The 20,904-nt window shown below is 42.9% G+C and overlaps 1 protein-coding gene across 1 annotated transcript in view; it reads right to left on the reverse strand.

Moving 5' to 3' along the window:
• Positions 1 to 20,904, reverse strand: part of fasn (fatty acid synthase) — a 57,710-nt gene that overhangs the window by 5,298 nt on the left and 31,508 nt on the right. The window contains exons 18-41 of the mRNA XM_083932906.1: positions 20,759 to 20,839; positions 19,818 to 20,003; positions 17,761 to 17,940; positions 17,225 to 17,428; positions 16,162 to 16,478; positions 15,663 to 16,064; positions 14,629 to 14,793; positions 14,287 to 14,402; positions 13,879 to 14,033; positions 11,692 to 11,895; positions 11,423 to 11,573; positions 10,327 to 10,505; positions 9,957 to 10,076; positions 9,624 to 9,746; positions 8,091 to 8,314; positions 7,633 to 7,834; positions 7,017 to 7,168; positions 6,235 to 6,326; positions 5,732 to 6,126; positions 4,082 to 4,273; positions 3,760 to 3,969; positions 2,039 to 2,250; positions 1,568 to 1,666; positions 196 to 447 (exon numbers count right to left, since the gene is read on the reverse strand). Of these exons, the coding sequence (XP_083789032.1) occupies positions 196 to 447; positions 1,568 to 1,666; positions 2,039 to 2,250; positions 3,760 to 3,969; positions 4,082 to 4,273; positions 5,732 to 6,126; positions 6,235 to 6,326; positions 7,017 to 7,168; positions 7,633 to 7,834; positions 8,091 to 8,314; positions 9,624 to 9,746; positions 9,957 to 10,076; positions 10,327 to 10,505; positions 11,423 to 11,573; positions 11,692 to 11,895; positions 13,879 to 14,033; positions 14,287 to 14,402; positions 14,629 to 14,793; positions 15,663 to 16,064; positions 16,162 to 16,478; positions 17,225 to 17,428; positions 17,761 to 17,940; positions 19,818 to 20,003; positions 20,759 to 20,839 (4,613 nt within the window). The remainder of the gene's footprint in view (positions 1 to 195; positions 448 to 1,567; positions 1,667 to 2,038; positions 2,251 to 3,759; positions 3,970 to 4,081; positions 4,274 to 5,731; positions 6,127 to 6,234; positions 6,327 to 7,016; positions 7,169 to 7,632; positions 7,835 to 8,090; positions 8,315 to 9,623; positions 9,747 to 9,956; positions 10,077 to 10,326; positions 10,506 to 11,422; positions 11,574 to 11,691; positions 11,896 to 13,878; positions 14,034 to 14,286; positions 14,403 to 14,628; positions 14,794 to 15,662; positions 16,065 to 16,161; positions 16,479 to 17,224; positions 17,429 to 17,760; positions 17,941 to 19,817; positions 20,004 to 20,758; positions 20,840 to 20,904) is intronic.

Raw genomic sequence — 20,904 nt, forward strand, 5'->3', positions numbered from 1 at the left:
GCACCTGTAACATGAGTCTGTGATTGCCAAGGGCCAAATGTAAACAGAAGTATATTTTCTATACTAGCGTTCATGTTTACTGATACGTTGGACTGTCTTTGGCCATAGGAGTATCATGTATGCATTTAGAAAATGGGTGTAGTTCCTGTGGTCCACTTTTAACAATAGTCTTGTGAGTATCCTTATGGATGTTACCTCGCCGAGCTTGTAGTCAGCTCCCAGGTTTTGTTCGTAGTTGCTGCTGGTTTTGGCACGAAGTAGTGTCACATTTCCATGGTATCTTGTCACGGGCACATAGCCATCAGCAGCCTTCAGTTTGTAGTAGAAGGAGGTGGCTGCAAAGTGCAGTGAGTCTCGGCTGATGTCCTTGTGGCTGGAAGTGATTAGGTCGACCGCAGTGTTGACACGGGCCCCCAGGTCAGGCAGAGGGAGAAGAGTCTCCACGAGCTACAGAAGAAGAGGGGATAGAAGAAGAGATTAGATTAGATGGAAACTGCTATAGGAATTGACTAGTTAAAGCAATAAATGGTTGAAACTGCACATCCTTTGATTGGTGTTATTCCTTTAAAGCACACACAGAGAGTGTTGTCTTAATGTTTGATATTTATTTTAACAAAAATAATCTCCATTTGACTTTCCAGGAACATAAATAAAAAACAAACCAAAAATTTTCCTAAGATGACCGACCAAGATGACGGTGAAATGTTAAGAAAATGACTGAACGATATGAATGAAATCTCTAAAATAAATGCAGTACATGCGGTCAGAAAACTGTTTGGCCTGTGTCCTTCCTTAACCGAGCTCAATGACTCCGCCTCCCTTATAAGGGCATTAACCAGGACAGACACACCTGTTTCCCAGGTGAATCATGGGTAAGAAAATCCATACAAATACATGTTCATCCAAATCAAACTTAGGTACAAATTTCATTCATTTTATAATTCATCAATTCAACCGTGACTCAAAACAAAGTTACTTTAAAAGTATTGTAAACAAAAAAACCTCTAAATGGCTCCAACAAAGGTAACCGATTAAAACTCTTGGCACTAGCATAGGTAACAGCTGATTGGAATTATATTCAACATTAGTCTTTTCCTGCAACAAAGGCAATACTGCTCTTTTACTGCCATGGCCAACAATAGATTATAGTGGCTGGAAACATATTACTTTGCACAGTAGCTGAACTCTTGCAATCTTGATCACATGAGAACCACAGTTTCACTCCACAAGAAGATCCATCTTGTCAGGCTCCAAGTTATGTGTTTGTGAGAAGCTACTTGAAGTTGAGCTGGGGAGGGCGGAGCCTATCTGTGGGAGTGGTTGATGATAATGACTAAAAAGCGACTGAACAATGGCAGCTCCAAGAGAGGTTAGCTCAGATGCTGCAGCAGCATCTGTTTGATCAGAACAGAGTTTTTTTCACTGAGAGAAGAGAACGACACTAAAGGCTTTTCTGATGGAAAACATGTTTTCTCTCTTCTCCTGACTGACTTTGACAGACAGATGGTTCATCCATGTGTGTGTGTGTGCGTGTGTGTGTGTGGGTGTGTGCTGAGAGGCTGTATACCTTGTTGTAAGGGATGCCAGTGAACTGCTGGATGAAGGCACACAGCGCTTCAGTTTCAGCCTCAGACTCTTTGCCTGGTGTTAACTTGGCCCTGTAGCTCTGGAAACCAAATACTTTGTTAACTTGACATGAACAACCAACGACCTTACTTTACATCTCAACTTTTCCCCAAACTACATCATTAAATGCACATATTCATCTCTTCATTACTACTGTATAATCTAAAACCATTTTGCTCACACTTTGATTTATTTATGATCCCACTCAGAACTCCTTAATGCAATAAATTGTACAAAATGAATAAATTAATATGTGTCCCTGATATTCCCAGTCATCTCCAAAGAAAAAGGAAAAAAAATCCTAATATTCAACTTTCCCAGTGTAGAAATCACCTCCCACAACTGGAACCCTGCATGTTTAAACTGAATGTCTGTGTGTGTGTGTGTGTGTGTAAGAGCGCTTCTCTCTAACCTGTGTGTACGCTGCCACATAGGAGTGTGATCCATCAAAGAGAAAGAGGTACTCCACAGGTAAATTCTGGGTCTGAAGCTGAGAGCACATTTCAAATGCCACACAGGCACCAAAGGAGTAGCCGGCGATCCGATAGGGCCCGTCTGGCTGAACCTGTCTGATACAGTTCACATAGTAGGCTGCCAGGGACTGGATGCTGTCCAGAGGAGCAGCTGGGGGAGAGAGGGACACGGACACACACACACACACACACACACACACACATGTTATTCAGCTGAATTGGATTTAGGTCAGAGGGAAGAGAGGTCCTGTCAATGGCATCAATGCCTTCATCATCCAGGAACTGTCTGCACACTCTGGCCACATCAGGCCGGGCCTCGTCCTGCACCAGGAGGAACCAGGACGAAGCAGGACGAACCAGGAGGGACCAAGAGGAACCAGGAGGAACCAGGAGGAACCAAGAGGAACTGAGGACCCACTGAACCAGAGTAAGGTCTGAAAAACACTGAGGATTTCATCCTGGTCCCTGACAGCAGTCAGGGTCCTGGTGGCTATGACATGGAGGTGTGACCCTCCAATGATATGCCTCCCAAGACCATCACTGACCCACCATCAAACCAGTCATGCTGGATGATTTTACAGGCAACAGAACGTTCACCGCTGGGTCCCAGGACTCTTTCACTCCAGTCACATGTTCTCAGTGTGAACCTGCTCTCATCTGTGAAGAGAACGGGGTCATCTGTGAGCCCAGGTCCCACTAGAGGACACCGGGCCCTCAGGGAGTCCGTTTCTGACAGCTTGGCCAGAAACATGCACACCAGCAGCCGGCTGGAGGTCATTCTGTAGAGCTCTGGCAGTGCTCCTCCTGTTCCTCCTCACATAGAAGCATATAGCGGTTCTGCTGCTGGGCTGATGCTCTCCTCAGGCATCGGCCAATCTCCTGGTATCCCCTCCATGCTCTTAAGAAAGCGAACCTTGCAACCTCGCGTATGGATGTGCCATCCTGGAGGAGCTGGACTACCTGTGCAACCTGATTGGGCTGCAGGTACTGCCTCATGCTACCAGTGTGACAAAGACAGAACACAAAACTGGAGAGGAATCAGTCAGGAAGGATGAGGAGAGAGCAAGTGTCTGTGGCCACCACATCTAAACCATTCCCTTTTTGAGGGTTGTCTTGTTTTTGCCTCTCCGTTGCACCAAAGCAGGTGAAACTGATTCACAATCACTTGTGCTTCCTAAATGGACAGATTATGTCCCTGAAGTTTAAATGACTTGGTGTTGTACTGAGCTCAAAATAATGAAGGGAACACTTCATCATCAGTGTGTATGCATATATGGTCCACCATCAATGCTCTTCTTTCTGCTTGGAGTAGCCAGGTGCAGTCCTGCAGGAGGCCTAATGTTTTTATTTAAGTATTTTTGTGACGTGAAAAAAGTCTCTGTTAACTGTAGACATGGTAGAAACAAGAAACATAACGTTTAGGCCATAAAAAGGTGAGCAACGTTGCAACATTCTCCAAAAATAAGCAGCTGATTGTGAATGAAAAATAAAATTAAAGATCAGAATAGTTGGTGAGAGTTACATTATCAAACCATCTGTGGCTCAGGCTCATCAGCAATTCAAGGACTAAGTTCTGTTCTGAAAAGGTGGTGTCGCTCCTTCTTAGCACAGTAATATACTGGTGAGTGTATAAATGAGTATGTTTGTTAACACACATTACCTTTCGTGCACTGCAGGCCGTAGCAAGGCATGCTAAGCTTGGAGGCAAGCGTCTTAAAGGCAGCAATGGAGCCCTCAATGGGATGGACCAGGAACAATGGCCTCTCCTGGCTCTGGACCTTGTTGAGTGGGGTCACCGTGGGGCTGCTGGGGTTGATTAAGAGCTGAGTCAGATTAGACTCCAACAAAGCGTGAACGCCATCCTTCTTAGCTGTAGCATGGTGAATAAAGCAAGAAAGGAAGACAAAGAAATTGAGTTAGGCTGATCTCTCAGTGAATCTCTCAGTGTGTTTTGCTGATTTAAGAGCCGTTCCTAATATTACCGTTTGATCCACCTGGCTTGCTATAGGCCAGCTCACGCAGCTTGTTGATGGTGACCTGGCGGATCTCCCTCATAGCCATGACGATGTCGTAGTCACGCTCCAGAGTCTGGCGAACCTCAACACCCATCAAGGAGTCCAGGCCCAGGTCAGCCAAGGAGGCGTCCGCGTTCAGGCTGTTCACATCCCGCACACCTGAAAGTCAAGGGCGCAGGGTAAGTTCTGCACGCTTTGCATGATCCAATTCAGCTCAAGAAATAAAAAAATATGCAGACAAGAAAAATGCCTCCTGTTACATGTATATTAGAGCATGGTTGATATATTAGTCAGCCGATAATGGCCTATTACAGACATGTTGGTATCGGAGTATACGTTTTCAGATGTGCTAATATGAAAACAGAACATAAAACACAGAAAAAGATGCATGAGGGGATTTAGGGATTTATAGTGTCGTACATGTATTTATTTTATTTTTATTCCTTATTTACATGGAAAGAATTTGATTAATACTGAAAATTATGTTTGTTTAGTTATTGATTTCTTTTTATTTACAGTGTTCTTTTGTTACTCCTGGTTCATTCTAGAATTGGTTGACAAAGGAAAAATATTGTATGCATAATAACGTTAACTATTCTTTATTAGCTCTTTATTTAAGAGCCAGAAGTTCACTATATTTTGGTAATTGGTGAATTCTATCCCTCTTGGGATCGGTCTCAAATGTCTAACATCGGCAGTGCTCAAATGTATATATAATACATGGATAATACTAAGCAGCCTCTTTATTTGATCTGTAATTTACTGTTCATTTCCTGGAAAGTTGTAAAGTTATTTGGTACTATGGGAAATCGAAAAAGTGGTAAATTAGTACACTCCCACTTAATTCGCTTTGTTTGCTTTGCTGATGAACGCAACCTCCATCTGTCACCAGGTCGACCAATAGCAAAATTAAATTACAATAGATGGGCTTCAATCACTAGAGGGCAGTCGCTGTGCATATTTATAACACAATACATTATGTAGAATTCAAACACTTTGCATTACAATATCAAGATGGACCTGAGTCCATCAACAACACTATTTAACACCAACATGCATAAGTTTCATTTGCATTCAGCTCAAACAATGGTTTTGGGCTTTAGTTACGCTTTAATTCTTGTGAGAATCAATAACTGCTTATACCTTAAACTTGACTAATTCAAATAACCCTCGTCCCTTTACCCTTTAGTTAGTGCCTAACTAACTAAACATCGTTTCTTCCAGGACAGATACGGACCCCAGGAAGGTAACACTTTTGTGTACCTAAATGGGTGATTGAAGGATATGAAAACCAGGACCCATGATACCTACACTCATAACACACAACACCTAATGAGAGTTCAGCATTTTGAAGAAGACATGCCATTCTCCATCCATAGGTTTTTTTGTGAGAAGGCCAGGTTTTACACCAATTTAACTTGTTTAGTATACAGGCACTATTTCATTTACCGTTCAGTACTTTCAGCACTTGCAATTGGTCAATAGTAGCAAAAAAAATGCTATGTTTTTTCCCTCACTGTTTACCATAGCAACACACTGTAGTGTTTACACAATGAAACTTGGGTCATTTGCTTTTTCTAAAAGTTCAATTATTTTGCTAAACAGCTCAACTCTTACCGAGGATGTGAGCTACAGCGTCCACCAAGTCTCTCTGGCCTCCTGCCTCGCTCTTTATCACCGTCCTCTCTGCCAGTACAAAGCTAGACATCACTGGCTGCTGCTGGCACAGGAAGCGGTCGAGCACCTCGAGGCAGGACGCGATGCGCTGTGGTAGGGTGCCACCGATCACTGCGTCGTTGCCACCCATGGTCTCCAGCACCACGCCCACGTCTCCGATGGCACCCCACTGGATTGCCAGGCCAGGTAAGCCATAGTGGCGGCGCTTTTCACACACGCGCTCCATGGCTGAGTTGGCATAACCGTAGTTACTTTGGCCAGCATTGCCACGGCCACAGCTGACTGAGGAGAAGGTCACGAAATGGCTGAGGTCTGGACACAGCTTTCTTGTCACTCTGGAGAGAGAATGGAAGTGAGAACATCAAGATTCAGAGAGAAGCAAATAGCAGTCCTTAACGACAGTTCCCTGATTTAAACAGAAGGATGATTGATGTGTATCTTACTTGTCCAGGTTCATGGTGCCATCATATTTAGGTTTGTTAACGTCAAGGAAGAGCTGAGGAGTCAGATTCTCCAACATGCCATCTTTCAACACCTGATGATGAGATACCAAAAATGCTCATGATTAAAGTGGAATAACTGCCCATTTAAACAGAGAAGCAGATTTGGAGCAATAACACCATAAAGGGTCAGTCTTAACTGGGGCTATGGCTATCAATGGATAGATAGGTAGGTGGATAGATGGATAGGTAGGTAGGTGGATAGATAGATAGGTAGGTAGGTGGATAGATAGGAAGGTAGGTAGGTAGGTAGGTGGATAGGTAGGTAGGTAGGTGGATGGATAGGTAGGTAGGTGGATAGATGGATAGGTAGGTAGGTAGATAGATGGATAGGTAGGTAGGTGGATAGATGGATAGGTAGGTAGGTGGATAGATGGATAGGTAGGTAGGTGGTTGGATAGGTAGGTAGGTAGGCGGATGGGTAGGTAGGTGGATAGATGGATAGGTAGGTAGGTGGATAGATGGATAGATAGGTAGGTGGATAGATGGATAGGTAGGTAGGTGGATAGATGGATAGGTAGGTAGGTGGATAGATGGATAGGTAGGTAGGTGGATAGATGGATAGGTAGGTAGGTGGATAGATGGATAGGTAGGTAGGTGGTTGGATAGGTAGGTAGGTACTATGAATAATAATGTAAGGTGACATTCAAAACATGTGACATTCACAATGTCTGGACCTGATTTGTTAGACATATGGTCGGAGTTCATATGAGAAAATGTCTTACCATGGCTAGGTGGAAGACACCACCCACTGGGCCCAGCGTGCAGGCCTCAGCGACGAGTCGCTCTGTTCCCTTCAGTGTGCTGACATCATTGGTAGACACCAGCACCTCCACACCTTGGTTCTGCCATTCCCGCACTCGCTTTGCCTGATAACCTAGCAACAATTACAAAGTAAAACTGTAAAAAAATATAGTAACAACAATGCCAAGAGCTAAATTCCTGTCACATAGTACACTAGTACACGTTTGTTTAATTCATGATTCCAAAGCAAAGTTTCAGGTTTGTATAGTGTACAGTACAGTCAGAATTTCTACGATATTACTGTCTGGCGACCCCTGTCTACAGGAAGTAATCTATTCTGTGAAAGAGAACACACACAGGCCAAATTTGCCCCTCTGAAGTTGATGGTAGTGTGGCACACTAGTATGTGCTGGCAGTCAAACCAGTGGCAGGATGTTCAAAGCCAATGGCTTTGTGTAGTACTGTGAAGAGGTTGCTCTTCTGCTTTTCCCCAGGCCTGTTTTCCAACAACTATGTTATTTATGTGTAAAATCAACCATTTCAGTTCATTTTTTTAATGAGCAGCACCTGAGCAGATCTGGGTCATTTGTGCCTTACCGTTCTTGATGCCTGATCTGGAGGTCAGCACCAGTTTCCTGGCTCCTCTCTCTGTCAGCCACTGAGCAAGCTCCAGACCAAAGCCTCCAAGCCCCCCAGTGATGATGTAGGAGCGGGACGGGAGACAGAAGGTGCGACAGATAGCTGGAATAGACAAAGGAGAAGCCGTTTGGACTGCTGAACCCCTCTCCTCATGACGGACCTGTGTGAAGAAAAGAACCAGTGAGTGCAGGCGTTCTGGTGCAGTGTAGTGTTTTCAAGTCTAAACTATTATGTGAACTTTAATCAGACACTGAGGTGGGAGTTGTTAACTGACACATGTAGGATAATCCAGCATATTAGGTTTTCATTTTACTATGTTTTTAGTCATTATGAATAGGCACTTCTACTACATCATGACAGGTTGGTTCATTATGAACAATCTATAGTCCTCTCATGCTAATATATGTGGAACTGACCTGCAGGAGGACCTTGCCGATGTGCTTGCCCTGAGCCATGTATCTGAATGCTTCCTCCACTTGGTCCCTCTCAAACACTGTGGTCTTTAGAGGCTGAACTACACCTCCCATAATGCCTTCCTTCAGCAGCTGGGACACTTCCCCCCACTCCTGGTTGCCCTCTTCAAAGAGAGCATCGAGCAGGATGCCGTGGAATGTGACATTCTTCAAGAACAGAGCCATGCCTGGAGAAATCACAACAAGAGGAAAATGTTCAGTGCCGACCACTCTGAAGATCAACCACATCGCGCAATATGCAATTACTCGCAACACAGATTATGTCTTGGTATGGAATTAACTTTAAGATTTTCACATTATTCTGAGCACAATGGACATGACAAGGCACACTAGCAGGTAGTGATGTCCAGATGAAGCTTCATGAAGCATTTTCATTATTTTCTCTGTTAAACAAAGGGTTGAAAACACACTGAATCACCATGCATTGAGCCCCTTTCATCAAAACAAGAGCTCTATCTAGTGGACTCAACAAACACAACTGAAGCATCACTACTAGCAGGCACAGGTGTTTGAAGAAGAATAATAATAATAAGAAGAATTCCTTTATTCGTCCCGCAATGGGGAAATTCAATTTACGCTCTATTTTTTCATTTGTGTGTGTGTTTTCACATGGATGTGTGCAGATATGGAAGTAAATCTGTCGTCGAAATTAAAAAGCCATTGAATTTCTAGCACTGATTATGCTTTGAAATTATGTATCTAATTTTTTTTGCCTCTGAATTTTTATTACGAACATTGAAAAAACAGTTCAATGAAAATAATTCAGTTACAAAATTTCAAAGCAAAAATATTTGCTGCTATAAATTAAATGGCTTTTTAATTTCAAATTTCTTCTATGTAGCACACTATGATGCTATGCCATAGCAGCAACATAATTAGCTGACTATCAGTACTTTATTTAAACGTGTTTATTTCTGTCAAAATAAGACATGGACCTCGTCCGTAGCACCTGCTTCAGACGTAATAACTCCATAACTATGAGGCTGATGACCACTGGTTAGGGCCATTTAATGAATTAGAAGGTTCCTGCCACACCTCCCAGTTGCTTCAGAAAGCTGTGATCATCTATTCACATGGTAACAGTCAACGTTAGGATCCCTCTGCGTCAATTTTAACTACGTCTGCATTCTCCATCAAAACAATGAAAACCGAATGATTATTTTCACAGGGTGGTGAATGCCGACGTGTTAGTTCTCCTCTCAGTTAGCTAAGATATCAAGCAAACTGTCATAAAATCCACCTGGTCAGGCTCCAAGTAATGCTTTGTGTTCAGATCCAAGCCAGCCATCTCATGAGTCAGGTTACGTTTCCTCTGCAACTAATTATTAACAGCTACATGTGAGATATTTCTTCTAATATTTGGCGGAACATGTAATTACTTACTTTAATAGAGCCTATTTGTAAAGGTATTTCTGAAATGAAAGGAGTATGTGTTCCTAAAACCCTGAGTGTGTGAGCCTGAGACCTCCTACTGACCCAGAGGGGAGTTGTTGGAAAGGTCGTATTTGCCGATCTCTAGAAATCGTCCATGTCTTGCAAGGCAGCGAATACTAGCCTGCAGCTTCTCCTCAGCCAGAGAGTTCAGCACCACATCCACACCTGAAAAAAAACAACACAGGGACATGGCACTGTAACCTCAAACTGTAATTTAATGGTTGCTTGTTCAACAAATCCAATTGTTCTTACTAAGCTCCAAAACATTGCATAGCTGTTGTGGCTCTAATTTTAGAAATCCTAAAGAAGAATATGTTGAAACTGTGTGAAGCATGTGTCGACGACAACTCAGTACTACATATTGAGGATTCTGACCTTTGCCCTGCGTGTGGAGCAGGATGTGCTGTTCAAAGGAGGTGTTCCTGGAGTTAGCGAAGGACGCTGCGGAGAGCTGAGGGAACCTCTCCTGCAGGTAGGCCCGCTTCTCTGGTGAGCCTAGTGATGCCACACATAAGACGATTAGGGTTGAAAAGGAGTTTTCCATGAAACCCATAGTTACATTATTATATATATTATATTATTTAGTAACTCTTAATAAGCCAAGTCTCACAATAATTAATGCAATACCATCATGAATTAAATATGGTGGGAAAAAACAAATGGGTTTTTCCAGTGGCAGAAATGGGCTTATATGTAAAATATATAACATACCAAAATGTGTGTAATGTGAATGTTAAATACTTACCGACTGTAGTGAAAATTTTACATTTCATGCTGAGTGCTATGGCAATAGCAGCCTGACCCACGCCCCCTGATCCTGAGTGGATCAGAACTGTCTCCCCGGGGCGGAGCCTGCCGCGGACCACCAGAGAGTAGTAGGCTGTGGCATAGACCACAGGCACCGAGGCTGCCTGCTCCAGTGTCCTGTACACACACAGGCGCATCAGCACTATTCTTTACCATTATATACTACAGGTACAGTAACATTGAACTGTTGACTACACTTTAATTATTTAACAGTTAAAGTTATTAGTTACTTTTCAGATAAGGGTTTTAAAGATGATTTTTTCTGGCAGTTTTCAAGCCTTTATAATAAAGGACCGATAGTAAGTAGGGTGTGAGAGAGGGTGAGACATGCAGCAAAGGGCTGCAGGGCGGAGTTGAACCCGCGGCCGCTGCCTTGAGGACCTTCAGCTTAACATGGGGCCACTGCTCTAAGCACTGTGACACCGGAAGTCCCCAGATAAGGGTTTTAAATACAAAACATGATCATAGTTGCATGCATTAAATAACTGTAGTAGGCCTAGTAGGAGCAAACAGTATCTGAAGCAGTTAAAAGGCTCCCCTACAACAAGATTCAACAAGTACTGCTTACATATTAGTACATCAATAATAAGACTTCAATAAAATATTAAAAGAGGCTCCATTACGCTTTTTTTGAAGGGGAGGGGGGGGGGGGGGGGGGGGGGGGTCCTGTCCTTTACTATATAGTCAAAGGTGATATAGTTTGTCTCTGCATGTAAAAATGGTTCCGTGTTTTACTTCTGTAATACTTGTACGTAATTCGTGCCCCAGAATGCCTGGCTGTGCACGCCTGCTAGTTAGGCACACCCTCAAACAGACCTGTGCAGAGACTAGCGGTTAGCCACCAGGACCTGTCAGCTACCTGCTCTGTTGCTACAAGAACCAACAGAATAGCCATCATGTACTCCCATCATCAGAGGAGCTGGAGACCCAGTGGATGAACTTTGATGCTGTTTTGGTGTTTATTTTGGAGGTTAACCTGTTGAAGCTAACTTTAGCATGTTGTGCGGCTAGCACACACAAACTCACTCACTCACCAGCTGGAGGGAACATCCCACAGGAACCGTTTGTCAGCATCCACACTTGTTGCCAGGCCTTTGGCTGGCAGCAGTCCCATCACACGCTTATCGATGTGGTCACATCCGGAAAACTCCATACCCAACATGCACTGCTGCAGAGCTAGGTCGCCTACATGATGCACAGGAGAAGCAAGTTGTTTAATTGTGGGTGCTAATTCATGTATGAAGTAAAGTACGAAGATCGAAGTGCAAGACTTCTTGTTGTGTGTCTTCCACTGACACTCTACCTGGGATAGCATCCGGCGGCAGTTTGCCAGTAGCCAGCATTATATCTCTGAAGTTGAGTGAGCTGTAGTAGACGCGGCACAGCTGCACGTTCGGGTTGCTGGACACAAAGTTGCGAAGAGGGGAGGCAATCCAGCGCAGAGAAGAGAGGTCACCTCGAGTCAAGACATTGACGTAGGCCTGCTCTGTCAATTCTTCATTTAGATCTGACAACAACAAAACAGACAAATGCTTGTATGAAGCGTGGCCATGGGCACATCAAACATTATGAAGGGAAGTTACAGCATGAAAGTGATCTGGAGATATACCTTCTGCAGAACCACATAGTTTCATCTTGGCTAGTTATCATTTAAGTGACCAACAAGAGCACTTTCTAAAATCCCAGAAGGTAGACCACTTAGTATCTTTTTCTTGTTTTTGGTTCATTTTTATTTAGTTTTTATCAACAAGCATACAATATATACATTTTCATACAATTACGGTTTCCTTTTTTTTTTTTTAGCTGTATATGGCATAAGTACACATTATATTTACCATATACATTATGTTTACAGACTTAAAGGTTGAATATAGAGAATGAGCAGAACACCGCCATCTAGGGTCTCAAGATCATGGTCACAACAACAGAAAAGAATTCCAGCAGTTGGGTTGCCAGGTTTTGCCAGGATCCGAAGCAGCTGCAGGATTGGCAAACTCCATTTCACCCAGTGCCAGCCTACAGTAGCTACACCCAACAACAACATGAGCTGGGACATGTATTGCCCATCTTGGAAGTTATTAGTGGTGTTGTGCACTGCAATATAGTAATTATTTTCCATTTAAATCCTCTCCATGGGTTTGAATTTGTGAGCAGGCTAGCCTCAGTACACACCTCCTTCCAAGTGCCCTGCGATATAAACTTATGTAATGTGATATGGAGTTATGGAAATCCATGGACAAAACTATATCATATCATTTTCTCATGATTTTTTTTTTTTCGTTTCCCCATTTCTATGGGGGTAGGTTCCCATTTCCATTCCCTGTGTGTCATCAAGACAGTTGGTAACTGTAAATACCTAAAGAAATCTGTCCTGGGGGAATAAAAACTGTCCCGATCGAGGTGAATTATTTCTAACTTTTTCCATTTCTTGCTTTCCAAAAAAACAAGCTCTGCCACCACTGTGGCTCTACAGTATATCTATAATCAAACCAACTTGGATATGATGGTTGTAGTGAACAACAGTGTCAAAACCATATCAGTCGCATGCGTCTCACTGAACAACACAAATGTGAGCGCGCAGAGCGCACCAGTAAACTGAACGAAGCTCAGTCCTCTTTCCATTTATTCCACTTTCTGCAAACCCGCTCTGGTTTGCAGAAAGTGTTGAAAACTTAAACAGAAAAATGAAGTCCACCAAACTCCCGAGGTCGTCCCGAGGTCGACCCGAGAAAGAATATTGATCATCCTGGTGACAATTAATTATGACCCCAGGACGATGGGACGTCGTTAATCTTAATCCCTGGTGAAAAGATCAAAATATTTGATCAGATGTGCCTTAAGTTTAGACAGCGATGGCGTTTTTTGGTCTAAAAAACAGAAAAAAGTGAAACCTCTTAAAACCTAAAAAAACGCTTCACCGTTGTGTTTCTGTCTCAAGGGGTAAAAACACTAAAGTGAGCTCTGATCTGCTCACGCTGGCTCACGTGGCGTACGTGTTTCTGTCTCAAGGGGTAAAAACACTAAAGTGAGCTCTGATCTGCTCACGCTGGCTCACGTGGCGTACGTGTTTCCATAACTTCCATGTGCAGAGTTCAGTTAAACAACAAACATGCGGTACTGTCTCCATCAGTGGAGCATTCAAGTGTTCTGGGTGGAGCCGAGGCAGTGGGAGGCTGCAGACCGTGCTGCAGATCCCTGTCACACTGTACTGCATCCTGCTTCTCAGCTGTTAGGGAGAGAAGGAGAAGGACGTTTCTATGCATGCACCAGCTCTGGGTGCTGTTGTGTGGCAGTGCTTCACAGCTACACCTAGTCGTGCACACTACATCCAATTTACACACTTTTGTGTCACCGTACGCACGCAGAGATCCCCCTGAAGACGCTCGTCCAAACGCGAAATAAAAAGTGAGAACTCAACGCCACTTTTGCGTTTCCTTTCTAGATCGTCTTCGTCTAAACAGGGCATAAGTCACAGTTGATATTTAGGTACCTTGAGTGATGAGCTTGTGCCTGAAGACGCCCCAGTGTCCGTCTCTGAACACATTCATAACCAGATCTCCCTCCAGCACTGACTGCATGGACTTGTGGGCTGGCTGCAGGCTCGGTGCTGCTGAAGACTCGTTTAGATTGGACACAAATGCACAGCTGGTAACATAAAAAAGGAACACAGCACAGACACCATCACATTAACCCAATACAACATGGCCCAATAATTGAGGCAATACCTTCATACAAGAGGCTCACAAAATGAATTGTGGTAAGAAGAGACTGAAGTGAAGTAACTAAACTGCTCACTGTGCACAGCATGATGGAAAGTGTATCCAAAGACACAGAACAGGTGGTTTTTTTGCACATATAATGTTCAGGGCACTGTGGGAACACTTGCCCCATGTCTTACCGTATTCGGTCGCCCCCTGGCTCCTGCCGCAGACAGTTAACCATTCCCACAATGCCACAGTGGGCATCAGAGGCAGTCAACCACACTGCACAGTCTGATGAATCTGCCATTGTTGCCTGCAGCACAGAACCACACAGAACGCACAGTTCTGACTATGATTATGTCACATTTGTAAATGATGACTGAAGTCACAAAGAAACTCTATACTGACTTACTATGATTTCAATGGATTTGTTATAGTACAAACTATTTTCTACTCCCTTTTACCAATCATTCTGACTTGGAAAAAATATTGTATTTCAGGACAAATGCAAGACCCGCACAGAAGGATATGGAACCCACCTTGAGTGTTTCAACCCACTCGTAGTTGGTGCTGTCAACAGGTATAAAAATGGGCTGTTTGCCTGAAGACCGACAGCGACACAGAAAGAGGGCTGAACCATAAAAGGACTTCCTGACAGCCACCAGGCTGAGGGAGGCCTCAGAGAACACTCTCTCCCACTCAGCCTGTGAGAAGAGAGAGATCATATCAGCGCCTCCCACTCACACCAGCTTCAGCGGTGTTCAACATAATTGATACCATCATTCACTCTGTCAATCTTATGGTTTGATTGTGAGATGCCATCATTGGGATGTCCATAAGCGGCACAAAAGGTATTGAGAGTGTTATAAAAAAGTTAGCTTTAAAGTGAAATGCCGGCTTAAAATCATCCCTGGGTCTTTTTTCGGCAAAAACACTCATCAAATAAGCAATTGAGATAATTTCTTTGGTGTAACAACTATTAACAGAGATATCCCGGAGAGTCGCTACCAGTCGATTGTGGCTAACACTGATTAGCTCAGTACAGCGTAGTGAACCCATTCAAACGTCTTTTTTAACAACTCAACTCAAAATAACAGCAAACCTCTGCAGCAGCATGAGAAGAGTCCCTACACATAAAAACAAAGCACCAACAACGTAGTTAGTGAACCCAGAGTTATTAAAAGAGTGTTTTAAAGACTTACCTACTGGCCCCTGTACTAGCTCCTCTCATAGTAAAGTCCATTCAAGTGGATTAGCAAAGTCAATCCAAAGGAAGGAGCCCATTGGTGCTTTGTTTTCTGTGTAGGGACTCTTCTCATGCTGCTGCAGAGGTTTGGTGATATTTCCAGCAGTATTAGTGGTTAAAAAAGATGTTTAAATGCCTTCACCGTACTGCCCAGAGCCAATTAGTATTGAGCTGTTAGTAACTCTCCGGGATTTCTCTGCTAATAGTTGTCACTAGTTGTACAAAAAATGTTGTGATGGCTTATTTAATGAGTGCATTTGCGGAAAAAGACCCTTGGTTGATTTTACGCTGGAATTTCCCTTTAAGTGATTTGGACACTGCACTGACCTGTGTGAGCAGTCCTGGCTTGCAGCTGCTCTGAGCAGTGGTAGAGAGGAAAGCAACCGTTTCCCCCAGAGTGTCTCCCTTCAGCAGGGTGTGGAGAAGAACAAACCCTCCTTGCTTCGCTCCGGAAGCCAGATTTGCCACCAGCAGTCCAGGGTCCGTCCTTGTTGGGCCCCAGGCATGGTTACACACAACAAGGTCTGCCCCTCCTACTACCCCTCCAGGAGCCGGGCCTATCAGGGGGTCCCACTGAGCTGAAGAGACCGCCAGCTCCTCCAGGGTGGCCTGGTGGGGTGTCAGAAGGTCCAGGTTGGTGGCAGTGGCAGTGTAGTCCACACGTAGCATGGGTTGGATGTTGAGGAGTGCTGTGATGCGAGAGAAAAGCTGACCATCATTGGAGAGAGCCTGGTAGGGGTCAGACAGGAGAAGAGAGTTTAAGACTGAAGGAATTCACTCAATATGCATATTTTCTATTAGATTTTGATCTAGTTTTCAGTCTTACTTCCAGGACTTTGATCTTGCCGGGCATGCTGTTTTCTACAGTGGTGTCCAGGCAGTGTCTGAGGGCTGGGCTGTCTAGCAGGCCCTGCAGAAGGCTGTCTTGCAGCAGACACGCCCTCTCCTTCTCCACAGTCTGTTCCAGTTCAGATCGAAGGTTTCCGTTCAGCTCAAGACTACAGAGCAGGGCCAGCAGTCGCACCAGGCCGGGCTCAGAGGGCTCGGGACTGGGAGGAGTGCTGTCTGACTCCCCTTGTAAGCCGGGGACGGAGAGCATGACACCATGAGGGGCCAGCTTTCTCTGCAGTCTGTGGATTAAACCTGGATCGATAGATTGGAACAAAGACTTAGAAGGATGTGGAAGCAGAGTATACCAGAAAGAAAAGGGGCTAATAGAAGCAAGTGTTTTGTTAATTTTTTTTTAAAAAGGAGCTGTACAAATTTTTGAAATATCAATGTTTTTTTTACAACCACATGCACTCACATGTGTATGCAGGCAGATCGGTTATCAAAACAAACAACAGAGAAATTCTGATTCCTACACACATTCTCTGCTCAGGACGCAATTGAAAAGCAGGCAGGCTAACAGACATGTCTGTGTGTCCCTCCATCTCACTCCATTTCAGATGGACAGTGACGCACCTACATATACCCACACACAACAAATAGCTCTGTCCATTGGTCTGAAACAACAGCTAAGGGATAGTCACATCAAGTGTCTTGGCCAATAATTTTGTTATTTTGCTATTTTCCAAGTAAAGGTTAAACAGAGGGGGCTAAAAAAATACCAATGACAACTCTACTGGGGACATTTCAGCTTTTTGTCTGTGTGGAAACGTCCCAAATGAGAAAAAACAAACATGATTCGATGATCACTCACTTATAGGCAAGACTTGACCAATCAAATTCGACTACGTATTCTGGGACACCCCTAATGTTCACTGGAATACACTCATATGTTTATTTAAATTTTTTAAGTAAACAGTTACAGCTGTGCATTAATATTTATTTCAAATAGCAAATATAATCCAAACTTATAGCTGTCAAATAAAGTAAATCTGTTGTACCTTTACAGAGCATCAGCTGCTCTGCAAGTTTCCCATCGGCTATCAGGCACTCTGTGTCCACATAGGGAACAAACCCAAACTCCTCCAGAGTGGGGGGGCTCTGCTGCTGCTGCCGACGGGGGGCCACAGTGGCGTGCAGACCACATATCTGGACTCCACCAGAGACAATGTTGTCAAGGCAGCGGTTTACGTGGACATCCAGGGCTACGGGAAAAAGAGGCAAACATTCAATGTGGAGTTGACTTACAGATGATAAGCATGATTCAAAACAGATCAAACATAAACAATCTGTACACAAAGGGGAGAAATTCTTCATTAATATGATTATTTCGGGGTCTCATGAACCGCTCTGTGTGTATACAGTACGTCTGTTTGCCATTGGTTTCTGTCTATACAGAGAATCAATTTATATGGAGTCCTCCAGATTTAAACATTGTTCTATCATTAGTGTGCTGGAGATATTGTTTGACACCCAGACACAGACACTTGGTAGAGTTATTGACAGATACACATGAAATGAAAATCAAACTACATACCTTGCTTTTCTTCGGTGTACTTGCAGACCTTCTCTAGGTGGGCAGCTGGGTCAATACACACTGAGCGAATCCTGGTTGGCAAACGCAGACTACGACCCGATAGCCCGACTACAATCATCTGCAGCATGGTGTCCAGAAAGGTCACCCAGCTTCCTGTCCACTGCAGTTTCCCGTCGTTTCCTGAAATTGTCCAATTACATGACAGTAGCCAGTCAGCAAAAACAATGTGCAACACCAGAGCGTCACTGAGCAATATAGTGAAAATATTAACACAGCACAGTGTAACCTTTAACGCTTATCCTCTTTTAATTACTGCCTTTTTTCTCATCCAGTGTTTCATCTTTGTATTCTTGTATTATTCGTAAGGGATAATGCTAGATGAGGCTTTATTATTAAGGATTAATGGTGGATGGGCTCATAGGACAGTTAGCTCTTACCACTATAAGAAGAAAAGGGAGATCACTAATTTGTACAGTGGAGATCAAAATAAGAGAACAAATGATCAATACTTGATTTATTCTGAAATATTGATGTATTAATGTTCAGAATTTGATAAAATATCCTCTGTGTCTATACCACTGCTTTACTAGCATGTTTTTAAATAACCAAGTCACTTTAACAAAAAACTTTATTTTGCGAAAAAAGAAAGAAAAAAAAAAGCAGTGATCAAAAGGAGAGAACCCTCTCAGATCCCTCCCAGTTATTGGTGTAAATCTGCACCTGGTGACAATTGACTTCATTGTTAGATACACCCTATTTATCTGCAGCTCTCCTGGTTACTTTGTAAGAGGGAAGCTGCTCTAAGGAGACTGAAACCCTGAGACAGCAGGTTGTCCAGATGAAGGCCAAAGGGATGACCCTCTCAGCCATCAGAGAGAGGTTGGGCGTTCACAGTCTGTGATTTCAAGAAGATTGAAACTTTAAGGACAAAGATTAATTTAAGTCCCTCAAAAAGGCCGGCCGTCCACGTTAAACAAGTGCACGAGAGGACAGGATGATGTAAAGACTCTCAATGGGGAATCGGTTCAACTCTGCAGCTGGAGTTGGTTCTCCAGTTCAGTGCTAAAAAGGGCAAGGATCTCTCATTTTGATCACTGTTTTTTTTTCACAAAATAAAGGTTTTTGTTGAAGTGCCTTGGATATTTAAAGAACATGGTAGTACATCAGTGGTATAGACACAGTGGATATTCTATCAAATTATGAACATAAAAAATAACAGTATTTTCAGAAAAAAACTAGAATTATACTTTGTTCTCTAATTTTGATCTTCGCTGTATCCCCTCGTTTTTCAAAGTTTTTTTCCAAAAAAGAAACTAGGCTTCCCTGGTGAGAGGGTTTGACTTGTATCTGGATTTTTTAGAGCAGTTCAGCTAAAATGTTTATTTCACATAGTATTGCAAAGGGGTGGACAATTTCCAGGAAACTTCCCATGGGGAAAGTTAAGCTGGAAATATTTTTTGTAGTCCATGGACTCAAATGTGTGGCTTCAATAGTCCAGGGCTCTAGAAATCATCTGTGCATGAGATGGAGGAAAAGAATAGATGTTCTCAAGTGGTTGTTTTAGTTTACGATTATGCTAAAATATATTTTCCACAGCTATATTTAAAATCCCTGTAAAGGGTCAGCTTTCAATTTTGTAAATTTCAGGTTTATTCCTGTTAATTCCCATACGTTCCCATGGAAAGTAATGACCACGCGATGGCACTGATGGAACATAATTCCTTTCATTTTGAAGATGTTCTGTATTATATCTGAAAAGTAAGTTATTAACTATAAAATCTTACAGTAGCATTTCAGTGACTGTTTACATTTACTACATGTTGAAGAGGCCACTGAACGCTGTTGAGGCAAGATTCAAATTGTTTAACATTTGAATCTACTGTATTTTAACCTCAACACCTTTTCAAGTTATTGTAACATTATTATTGGATCAGACTGTGCGCTTTTTTTAAAATGAGGAATTAATGAACAACACTGAATACAACTTGAATGTGTTAGTTAAATCACGCACGCACGCACACACACGCACACGCACACGCACACGCACACGCACACACCTGCATTGTTGGACTCCAGGATGCCTTGGAAGGTCTTTCCATAGTCATAGCCGCGCAGTCGCAGCTCCTTGTAGATATCATGTGCGGTGAGCTTCATTTTGTGGTCACCATCGTCATTGGCAGCTTGTTGACTTATCTGACTACGGAATGAATCGAGGGCTTCATCCTCCAGAATGCTTATCTTACCTGAAAATCACATGCAGAACAAGGGCACAAGGCAGAGATTGGTGGAAAGACCACTGAAGAAAAGTGGGGCTACAAAGGAGTAACTTCCCAGAACATGAATTAACGTTGGAAAAAAAGCAATATCTGCAGATTATATACTACACCTGATGCTGAGGGAGTCTGCAGACATACCTCTATATAGGGGGACACTACTGCTCTAATATAAATAATCTAATAATACTAATATCATTCATTAGAACTGCCACTTATTTTGCTGCACAAAACCTATGGTTACTTATGTCCCATGGAAACATAATGTGATCCACAACAGAATTAATTTGAATGCAGGCCCAAAGAATTCACTCTATTGTTAAAAATATTTAAAAAGTGAAAGTTTTGAATGAGCGTTTTTTTTGCCATTATTATTCTAGATAGAGTTTATGTTGATTGCTATTGTTTGCAATTACTAAATCAACATTATATGACGCAATGTAATAAGAATTGTACAGTATAGATTCGATGTGATTGTTTAGAATCAAATTGAGGAAAGTCCCAAAACAACAAACCCCATCAAAGGGCAGTAGCTATATTCTCCTTGAATTTGTTAAGAAGTAACAAAACTAGTGGCTGTAATGATACTAAATCACAAACCAAATGATGTTGATGACATGACATGGATCAGAAGTGAAGTTAAATAAAGTTCAATAAAATCAAATAATAAAATACGATAAAATACTACTACTATACATCGTAAGCACAAAAACTACAGTACGTACCACTGACAGCCAGGTTTCCGTTCTCTGAAACCTCAAACTTGTTGGTGGCAGGCATGAGATGCACCATCAACTGGACAGAGCCTGAGAGGAACAGACGGACAGGGAGGCAACCAGAGGCTCATCAGTCCGTCACAATCAAACCCACC

The sequence above is a fragment of the Echiichthys vipera genome, assembly GCF_963691815.1.
Source record: "Echiichthys vipera genome assembly, chromosome: 18".
In the NCBI taxonomy this organism is placed as follows: Eukaryota; Metazoa; Chordata; class Actinopteri; order Perciformes; family Trachinidae; genus Echiichthys; species Echiichthys vipera.